The sequence below is a fragment of the Neoarius graeffei genome, chromosome 13 (genome assembly GCF_027579695.1).
Source record: "Neoarius graeffei isolate fNeoGra1 chromosome 13, fNeoGra1.pri, whole genome shotgun sequence".
Lineage (NCBI taxonomy): Eukaryota > Metazoa > Chordata > Actinopteri > Siluriformes > Ariidae > Neoarius > Neoarius graeffei.
The window spans coordinates 20,104,404-20,115,878 of record NC_083581.1 but is presented as its reverse complement, the minus strand read 5'-3'; the positions used below and the strand labels follow the sequence as shown (position 1 = coordinate 20,115,878).

Below are 11,475 nucleotides of genomic sequence, written 5' to 3'. Positions count from 1 at the left end.
GCTATTTTTTATATATAAGTAAATCAATAAAATTGCCACGAACATGCTTCATTTTAGTAACAGAACTGGCCAGATATAACACATACAATAATGACAAGAGTTAGGTCTTGGTTTCACCAGATCACAATATTGTGTTTTCTCCATGTTGAGTGCGCTCTGTGGCAAACTCAAAGTGAGCAGTAATTTTCATTTCTTATTATTTTATTAGGAGCAGTTTCCACATAATTTGAACTATGTTTGAATCTATGTTTGATAAAAACTCTTTCCAGACCCTGAAAAACATGACAAGGACAACTGTCAAACTGTTGGACGCTGGGTCATTGAAAATGCTTCTAATTGTCAGATTTTGGTGAGATGCGATGTGAAAATGTATGGTTTTCACTTTCTTTAACTGTTCATCAATCCACCAGTGGAAAACTAGCAATTTTCCCATTTACCTTTGACAGGTATTTGCACACAGTAAATTGTTTTATTAAATTACCATAAAAATATCATAGCCACAATTAACAAAATGTCAGAGTTCTAAAATCACTCATCCACCCTTGCTCTGGAACTTGCCCTTTCAATTTTCAGTTTATGCAACTTTTCTGTGAATAATAGCAAACACCAGTTCCTTTAAAACAACATTCACAGCAACAGACAAATAGTTACACAATACATGTGCATTTATGTCGACACTATCTTTTTAGGTCAGCATTGTGTCATACTGAGAGACCAAAAAAGTGGTCCACTGACAGAAAACACTGCAATCTATACTTCATCCAATGACCATAAGCTATAATTTGTTAACAGTTCAGATAAGAAATGCAAAATGTGTTTATCTATTAAAATTTTTTAAATAAAACACTTCATCCAGTATACTGTTAAACAGAACATGAAAATTGCTTGAAACTGGATTAACGTATGTCTACTCGAGAGGAAACTTACCTTCAACTTTTCGGCCTGACCCTTTCCTAAGAAAACCAAGTCCATAGTTAAGATATGTCTTGTTCTTTGGGCTCGGTTCTCTTAAATCATGCCAATTCAGTGCATTTGTGTATTATTTAATGCTCTTTTAGTGTAAGACGTTCCATCTTCTTTGCTGCCTCCTCAGATGCAACCTCTGGCTTTTTTTCTGGGCTGGGACTAGGAGTGTTTGGATATTCCCGTGTTCCAAAAATGGTGCTACCAACACGGATATTCGTGGAGCCAACCTCAATCTGAAAGAAGACAGACAATACACAGACATGGCTGTCTTAAATATTCATGGTGGAGCATGCAGATGACAGAGTTCTAGTTCATATGTTCTGTCTTGAATTCTGTATCACACTGAAAGCACACGGTTCACGTAATGAGTTCTAAAAACAAAGTGAACAAGGAAGAAAGCAAATAACTCACTGCATGTTCAAAGTCTGTGGACATGCCCATACTGAGCTCAACCTGTTCCAGTGGAAGATTCAGACTTTCACAAACCTCTTCACGACGCTTTAGCAGAACCTACACACGATTTTTAAATGGAATTTAGTAAAAACAACAACTTTTAACATTGAAACAAATGCATTACAATTCTCTCCCTCTCTCATTCATTATACACACACACACACATATATATATATATATATATATATATATATATATATATATATATTATACATATACATACACACACACACACACATATATATATATATATATATATATGTGTGTGTGTGTGTGTGTGTGTGTATATATATATATATATATATATATATATATATATATATATATATATATATATATGTGTGTGTGTATATATATATATATATATATATATATATATATATATATATATATATATATATATATATACACATACACACACACACAGGTAGTCGTCGACTTACGACCGTCTGGTTATGACTGGCAAGTGTTTCCCAGCTGAGCGTACGACAGTTTCCGCCCCAGCTCCCGGCAGCGCCCAGCATCCAGCCAGTGTTGCCAGATACTGCTGACGGTTTCCAGCCCAAAATATGTTCAAAACCCGCCAAAAATGCACTTAAAACCGCCCAATCTGGCAACACTGCATCCAGCCTCTTCTGTTATGTGTGCAGTGTTTCGCTGGACAAAGAGCGAGCTACAGCATGTGTACAGCTTAACCAGATCTTGTGCTATAATGTGTGCAGCTGGTAATCAAAGTAACTTTCCTGTTCTGTTACACTGTTCTGTGTCCAATGTCCAAAATGAAAAGTTAGTTTTCAACTGTTCAGCTAAAAAAAATGTAATTAAAACAATTGTGTTGTTGAAATGTTTGCAATTTATTTATAATCAAAAACTGATACAGGTGGATGAAAGAGTGATAGTGTGATAAAAAGTACTATACTAGTACGACTGAGTGATAAGTCCTAGTGAATGCTTGATAAGTAGACAATAATAAATAATTAGGTGTATTTTTCAGTGCTCGCGCACTATGGCTCAAAATAATATACCAGCAAGAAATAAAAGTTACTTTCACCCCTGAGTATGCAGTGTTTGACTTAAACCAAATAATGAGCCAAGGTAATGAAATAAGAAAATGTTGATAAAATAAGACTTTAAGATGATTACAATATCATTACACATCAGAATATACTTATGTTCATTTAACATAGGCCGACTTACGACCAGTCAGTCATAACCAAACGCAGTCGTAAGTCAACGTGTGGGGGGGGGCACGGTGGTGTAGTGGTTAGCGCTGTCGCCTCACAGCAAGAAGGTCCTGGGTTCGAGCCCTGGGGCCGGCGAGGGCCTTTCTGTGCGGAGTTTGCATGTTCTCCCCGTGTCCGCGTGGGTTTCCTCCGGGTGCTCCGGTTTCCCCCACAGTCCAAAGACATGCAGGTTAGGTTAACTGGTGACTCTAAATTGACCGTAGGTGTGAATGTGAGTGTGAATGGTTGTCTGTGTCTATGTGTCAGCCCTGTGATGACCTGGCGACTTGTCCAGGGTGTACCCCGCCTTTCGCCCGTAGTCAGCTGGGATAGGCTCCAGCTTGCCTGCGACCCTGTAGAAGGATAAAGCGGCTAGAGATAATGAGATGAGATATATATGTGTTTCTCAACCACTGGGCTGTAAAGGCGCCATCTAGTGGGCTGCAAATTTTTTTCAACTTTGAAGCCAATACTAAATAGTTCAGGATGTTGTAGTGTCGGGCAGCACGGTGGTGTAGTAGTTAGCACTGTCGCCTCACAGCAAGAAGGTCCAGGTTCGAGCCCTGTGGCCGGTGAGGGCCTTTCTGTGAGGAGTTTGCATGTTCTCCCCATGTCCGCATGGGTTTCCTCCGGGTGCTCCGGTTTCCCCCCACAGTCCAAAGACATGCACGTTAGGTTGACTGGTGACTCTAAATTGACCGTAGGTGTGAATGTGAGTGTGAATGGTTGTCTGTGTCTGTGTGTCAGCCCTGTGATGACCTGGCGACTTGTCCAGGGTGTACCCCACCTTTCGCCCGTAGTCAGCTGGGATAGGCTCCAGCTTGCCTGCGACCCTGTAGAACAGGATAAAGCAGCTAGAGATAACGAGTTGAGATGAGATGAGAGATGTTGTAGTGTCCCAAATCTGGTAGCTGGTTTGCCGAACACTTTTCAAGTGGACATTTGGGGGTAAATTAAGACAAACAAGCCTTTATTTTGTCACAATCCTCCTCTACATTTAACCCTCGCGTACATGCACATGCACGCACAGAGAGAAAGGAAGAAAAAAAAACATTTTGGGTAAATTCTACAGATCTGGGATGCCTGCTGGAAGAGAAGAGCAGGGAGGACTGGGAATTGAGTGACTGTCGTTTTAGCATCCTAGCAACCATTGCAAAGACGCAGACAAAAAGCCCAGAAACTCCTATTTACCTGGGCAAAAACGATACAGGATTTATCTTGTAGTGTCCTAATCCCCAGATCTTTAACCCTGCCACATATAAAAAGTTGTACACCTCCATGCTCTTCCAGGGTTTCATCAGTTTGTCCATGTAGAATGGATGTCTGCAGCACCAGGTAGTTTGTGATGTCGGGGGGGAACTCAACGGATGGATAATTTTCCAACTCATAATGAATGAATGAATGAATGAATGACTAAGTTCATCAACTTATTTGTATCTGTACATGCATGATTCCACCAGCTCGCATGCACAGATACAAATAATTACAAATACAAAAGGCTAAAAATATGCACACTTTGGGGGGGCACCTTAAAAATCTGTTGATTCTGTTAATTATCTTCACATTAAGTTAATAGTATGCATAACTATTGTTTTTGTATTTAGTTACGGCTACGATAGGATCAAAGTTTATTCTACCAGTCAAATTTAATAGTAAATTTTTCTTTCATAGGAAAAATTCTTCTTTGTTAGTGTGTAAGGATCTATCCCACTGAGTGGTTTCTATATCCACTACTTTTGAGTGTACTTACTTTTTGGTTTAAATAACTTGCTTGTTTTCTGTACACAAACATGGCAATAAGTTCTAAAGTTCTAAAAGTAGACCAGACTCCACTTTTAGATCATTAATCCCTTTTTAGTGAAAATGGCCTGCATGCATGGTTTTGGCTTCTGGCACATCCACACAGTTTTAATACAATACCTACAATCTAAAAAATTTGCATTTATTTAAATTCCCATCTGTAACAGGGAATGTTGCATTCCATTAATACACTTTACAGTAGATTGTTAGATTCTAATGGCATACCTGCCAACCTTGGAAAAAAATTTTGAGTAGCTACTTATCGCGGCGGTGCGGCGCAGCACGGCGCGAGGTCAGGCACATTTGCTGATCAGTATTGATTGCTCACTCATTACAATGTATTACTAAGCACAGAGTTCCCACTCACCACCATATCTAGTTATTCAACATACAAGTAGACTATGAAGAAAACAAGAACTCTTTTAATGAAAAGGCATGAATATATTTCCAATGCTTTCACCAAGACATTTGGCACAAGGCAACTGTGCCCGAAAAATATGTCCCTTATACAGACCTTAAACTTAAAGATAAGGGATAAATGTACTGCCTTTGGCATATTGTGTCTTAAATACATTGGGAATTATAAACAACAAAGAATCCCAAATAGCATGCTATGTCCCTTTTGACATTTAGCATTATATTGTATAGATAACAGAAAAACCAAAGGGCTATAGCCTATGTCTTTTAAAACAGACTTTAGACTTTATAAATAACTGAAAACTGCTATGTCCCTTGGACAGATATCAAACAACATATTAAATAACTGAAATAATAACATGAAATAACTGAAAATCTCAAAAGGTATGATATTTTCCTTCACCACAATGTTGTTAGGTCCTTTTATCCAATGCTTTCACCAAGACATTTGGCACAAGGTAACTGAAAATCCCCCAAAATATGTCCCTTAAACAGACCTTAAACTTAAAGATAAGGGATAAATGTACTGCCTTTGGCATATTGTGTCTTAATTACATTGGACATTATAAAACAACAAAGAATCCCAAATAGCATGCCATGCCCCTTTGACATTTAACATTATACTGTATAAATAACAGAAAAAACAAAGGGCTTTCTATGTCTTTTAAACAGACTTTAGACTTGATAAATAACTGAAAACTGCTATGTCCCTTGGACAGATATTAAACAACATAAGTAACTGAAATAATACTAAATAACTGAAAATCTCAAAAGGCATGCTATTTTCCTTCACCATAACCTTGTTACTGTAGGTCCTTTTAACCAAATATATTTGACTGAGAATGAGATGCTGTTTTCAGTCATTCATCACTCCTAGTAGCTGTGGCTCTTTTTCTTGATAGCTTTTCCTCATAGCTTGCTGACTTGGCTTTTCTGAGGAGGGCATCACTGAAGTTTTCTATGTGACAAACAGTCCCCTTTGCAGCCAAGCTCACCTTTCTTGCCACCAAAGCACTTACAACATCAGTGCCCATGCTAGCTCTATACTGGGTCTTGTTTTTGCCTACAAGACTAAAAATCCTCTCACAAATCAGCATTGCTGTGGAAAATTGTCAAAATTCCAAGCATGACTGCTGAAAGGTTGGAGAAGACTGGCAGACACCCCCTTTTCAACTGGCCAATGTCTCTCCAGGACTCATCAATGCGCTTCCTGAGGATGCTGTCCTCAAGCCTGGTAGTTTGATATATCCGGAACTCATCCTCTACTTGATCCACAGTGACCTTTTCAGGCAGAACAGAAGGAAAGCGGCTGATGAAAAACTTTAGAGAAAGGAATTTCACAGCCTGCCTCTTCTCTATGTCTGCCACAACAGCATGCATAAGCAGCACATCCCCAAATGGAAATTTGGAAATCATGTAGTCTGCTGCAGACAAAAGAACCTCCTGACATCTCTGTAGAATGTCCTCAGTTCTAGGTTGCCCTGGCTTTGGATGAAGGTGTTGGTGTCATGGCCAATTGAGAGTTCCTCATCAGGGAGCTGCATTTCCCTTGTGATGGTTGGTCTGATACCTGTAGAAATTTCATTTATAATGGTAATCACAACCTCAGGTTTACAGAATGAAAGCAATATCTTTTGCAGTTGCAGTTCCAATGTTGGAAGCAGGATACGTATGCATGGCTCCTCTTTCTGAAGCATCTTGTTGTCAATATCAAAAATAGGTATGGCCCTCTGCAGAAAAAGTGCATAGACCTTTGACATAGGGTTGGTGAGGAACTTAAGCACCTTTTCAGGTTTTGTCAGATCCCCTTTCTCTTCATTCTTGGTTCTTTCAGACTTTGATTTTTCTTTTGCACCTCTCTTTCCAACTTCATTTTGCTTGAAGAGGAAAGTTGTCAAGTCAAACTGTGGAGCAGTATGTGCAGGAGCTTTAACCTCTGGTTTACTAAGTGGTGTTGCTTTTTACTTCTTGGAAGGACCAGGAGAGGGTATGGGCAGCTTAGGTAGGCTGGAAGACAACAGCTTGTGCTGCACTGTAGCAGGATAACTGGTTGAAGATGTGGCTTTGGGCATCTGAGCAGGACCAGGAGAGGATGTGGGCAGCTTAGGTAGACTGGAAGAGAACAGCTTGGGCTGCACTGTAGCAGGATAACTGGTGGAGGATGTGGCTTTGGGCATCTGGGCAGGACCAGGAGAGGATGTGGGCAGCTTAGGTAGGCTGGAAGAGAACAGCTTGGGCTGCACTGTAGCAGGATAACTGGTGGAGGATGTGGCTTTGGGCATCTGGGCAGGACCAGGAGAGGATGTGGGCAGCTTAGGTAGGCTGGAAGAGAACAGCTTGGGCTGCACTGTAGCAGGATAACTGGTAGAGGCTGTGGCTTTGGATTTTTTAATAGGACCAGCAGCAGACTTTGGCATGCTGGAGGTCTTCTTCCCTGCTTTCACCTCATTTTCAAAGAAAACTGTGAGAGCATCCCACTGTTGCAAAAGACGGTTCACACACTGCCCCAGGGAGAGCCATCTGGAAGTTGCCATCTTGAGGATCTTCCTCACCTCTGTATTACACATGACCTGAACATCACACAGATTTGACTTCCTCTTGCTGCTTTTGTCCAGATAGTAGTAAATGGTGATGAGGAAGTCTTACACATTCACACCAAGCACCCTGGATGCCTTTTCCGCAGCTAGGTGTATGAGGTGGCAGGGACAACCAAGTAAATAGATGTGTGGATGCTGTGCTTTCAAAAAAGTTGCTACACCTTTCCCCAAACCTTGCATGACCGCAGCATTGTCAGCTGCAAAGCTGATGCAATTTGACCATGGTATGCATCTTTGTTTTAACTCTCCATCAAGTAGATCAAATATTGCTCTCCCTGTAGATTCTCTAGATTCACAGATCTTAAGTATCATACTGACGACCCTCCCAACACTGGCATCAAAAATCCTAACTACAATTGGGTACATCTTTATGTCATCCATGTCTGTGCTACTATCTGTGGCCAGGCTGAATGCAGACCTTTTCATAATTTCTGTGAGACATTCATCATCATGACTGGCCAATGTTCTCATTATGGAAGTTGTCTTCGTTCTACCGCAGCCATATTGTTTTGCTATCTCACTGTCAGGAAACGTTTTCCTGAACAGTGGGCCGGCATGATCTGCCACAGCTAAAGCTATATTGTGCTCTGCTAAGTGCATTGTATAAAGTGTTTCTGCTCGTATAGGCCTGAGGTCTTGGGATTGTAAGAAGAATGAATCCAATCTTGGCACTGAATCTGTGGCAGCTACACACACACACTCAATCCTTTTTTCATAAATTTAGTTTTGACCGTAAAAGAGATTCTGTTGCTCCTTGCTATACTTTGAACTAGGCTACACTAAACATCGAAAGTGAATATTCCAGAGTACCTATATAAATATATATTTTTCAATATTAATATTTAGTAAATGCAAACTGATAACCACACTTACAGAAAAATTTACTGAAAATAAATTATAGGCTACTCTGGCCTATCCAATAACATAGCCTTTATAATATTCATATTCACTGACCTGGTCCAATTTGGAAAAAATAATGGCCTATGTATGCAAGCATTTCTATGTTAGCAATATTATTACCTGTATTTCCTTGATGGCTAATGTCAAAATCATAATTGCACACTGTGCAAAACACATGATTAGGCAGTTTAGAGGGGCGGAGGCATGGCCATTGATCTTGATACTTCGTTAGGAACTTCTGAGGGGCATAGACTCGCTTCTTTTTAGATTTGCTTCCCTCTCTCTGTCAGTATCCTCATCTGACGTCATGTGTATTATTAACTGCAAGGCGCACACATACACAAACACACATCATCCTCCTCCACCACACGCACTTACGTGAAAACACTTCGTGCGCTGCTCACTGAATCTCACATGCATGAGTAGCCTAGTTCAGAAGATTTTAACGCGTCTATCGGTTGACTGGATGGAAACGTCAGTAGGCTACTATATTTTCACTTTAGGCTATACAATATTTTTTGGATTGAGAAGCCTGGGTCAAATATCAAAACAAGCTGGAACAAATATTTCCTTCAGATAAGGCGGAACACTGTGCTTTGAACTATGGCGTTAGGACGGTTGTCCTTGCTTTATTCACAATACCCTTGCCCTGCCCATTTACCTTCGAAATGGTGTTTAGCACCGTCCTCCCTTGTAAAACCAGTCACAGTATGAAGATCGACCGAGAGGGATGAAAATCAAAATGTCGTTACTTTCGTTTTGACGGCTCCTCGGCTCTCCGCTTAGCCTCATAGCCTAGGCCTATTTGAAGACTTTAAAACTAGTGCTGTGATTGGTCGAAGTCTTCTTTTCTCTACAGGTTGCTGGTCAATGCGGTCACACCCATAGACGAGTTGCCTAGTGCGCGAATGCACAGACAGTTGAACCGGAATATTAAAGATCTTTGAACTCAACGCCATCAATGGCTTTTTGTGTATTTTGAAGTGTTAAATCGTAGCAGCGTAGTTTGATGTCTAAATGCGTATCTGCTACGCAAAATGCGTAAAGGTTGGTAGGTCTGTTTAAAGAGATGCCAATTTCCTTTTCCAGCAGGACTTGGCACATGCCCACAGTGCCAAAACTACTACAAAATGGTTTGCTGACCATGATATTACTGTGCTTGACTGGTCAGGCAAGTTGGCTGGCCCTGTACGCCATAGAGAATTTATGGGCTATTGTCAAGTGGAAAATCAGAAACCCCAGACCCAAAAACAGTGCCTTTCTATCAATCATCTATCAAAGCAACCTGAACTTCAGTAACAATTCAGCAGTGCCACAGGCTGATCTGCCTCCATGCCATGCTGCACTGAGGCAGTAACTCATGGTAAAAGAACTCCAACCAAGTACTGAGTGTATAAATGAACACACTTTTCAGAAGTTGGAAATTTCTGTACTGTAAATCCTTTTTTGATTGATCTTAGGAAGTATTCTAATAATTTGAGATACTGGACTTCTTATTTGCATGAGTTATAAGCCACAATCATCAAAAGTAAAACAAAAAATAGGCTTGAAATATTTCACTTTACATATAATGAACAAGTTCAAGGTCTTTGTTATTTTCAACCATATACAGTTGGTACAATACACACTTAAAACGAAACTACGTTTCTCCAGGACCATGCTGCTACATTAAACATCACAGGACTACAATACAACAATATAGTTGCTAGCGACAATAAAGGGCCCTCACACACGAGAACATGCCGAAAACAATAGGGCATTGCCCCCGGGTCCAAACCTCTATCCCTGAGTAGCAGTGGCCAGGACTGATGTGTGTACCAAATTTAATGAGTTAGTGTTTTTCAGCAATGGAATCATTACTGTCCAGGTCCAAATGGTGGCGCTACACAAGAGGATCACTTTGGGCATGGGGATATCATCAGAACCCTGATGTCTTATAACCTGTGAGGTTTTAGCTCCATCAGGCAATGCATGGTGAATTTATGACATTTCCTGTTTGCATGGCGAAACATACAAATTTATTGGTTCGCCATTTCAACATCATGCAAGATATCACAAATCCTGTCTCAAGTCAATTGACTAAAACAATGTGCATTTCAGTTTTGTTCATCTTGGGGCACCCCACATACCTAACAAATTTGACACTGATAGGTGAAACTATATACTGAGCAGAAGTCTCAATGACGTGGGAACGCTATGGAGTCCAATGGACACACCAGGGGTCAAGCCTCTATCCCTGAGTAGCGGTGGCCAGGATTGAGGTGAATACCAAATTTCATGAGTCAAAGTTTTTACACAATGGAATCATTACTGTCCAGGTCCAAATGGTGGCGCTATACCAGAGGGTCAAATTGGGCATATCATCAGAACAATCACATCCTATAACCTGTGAATTTTTAGCCACATCAGATAATGCATGGTGAATTTTTAACATGCTTCCTGTTCATGTGGCATAAATTTATTGGCTTGCCATTTCAGCATCTTGCAAAATATCACAAATCCCTTCACAAATTAAAAATCAGCAACACCTTGACATGACATATACCAAATATGACATGAATCCAACAAACTGCCTAGAAAGAGTACATCAAAATGTAACACGTGTTTTGGCAATGGAGTCATTACTGTCCATGTCCAAATGGTGGTGCTATACCAGAGGGTGTCTTTAGGCATGTGTATATCTTCAGAACCATGATATCCTATAACCTGTGAAGTTTGAGCCGTATCAGGCAACGCATGATGAATTTATGACTCACTTCCTGTTTGTGTGGCGTAATGTATAAATTTATTGGTTCGCCATTTCAACATCTTGCGAGATATCACAAATCCCTTCGCAATTTTACATCAGCCTCGTCTTCACATGAGGTAACTCAAATATGGCATGGATCCAACAAACTGCCTAGGAGGGAGTTTGTTAAAACACAACACGTCAAAATGCACAAAAAAAACCCCTCACTTCCTGTTGAGTATAGCTGATGCAATGTAAAGGCAATTTTGTTCGTCTAGGTGCACTGCACACACACCTACCAAATTTGACACTATATACCAGACAGGAATCTCCATGACATATGGGGGCGCTGTGGAGTCCCCCAGACACACCTGGGGCCAAGCCCTTATGG

The 11,475-nt window shown here is 40.5% G+C and overlaps 1 protein-coding gene across 2 annotated transcripts in view; it reads right to left on the bottom strand.

The window, feature by feature from the left end:
* The window catches only part of plpbp (pyridoxal phosphate binding protein), a 98,469-nt gene that overhangs the window by 20,066 nt on the left and 66,928 nt on the right, over nucleotides 1-11,475 (bottom strand). Inside the window, exons 7-8 of one of the 2 annotated variants that reach the window (XR_009656056.1) lie at nucleotides 1,378-1,476; nucleotides 928-1,199 (exon numbers count right to left, since the gene is read on the bottom strand). Coding sequence is in view for 1 of the 2 variants with exons in the window: in XM_060937317.1 (XP_060793300.1) it covers nucleotides 1,044-1,199; nucleotides 1,378-1,476 (255 nt within the window). In the remaining variant the exon portion in view is untranslated. Of the gene's footprint in view, nucleotides 1-449; nucleotides 1,200-1,377; nucleotides 1,477-11,475 lie in introns of those variants that run through there. The other variant, XM_060937317.1, reaches the window with a different exon arrangement.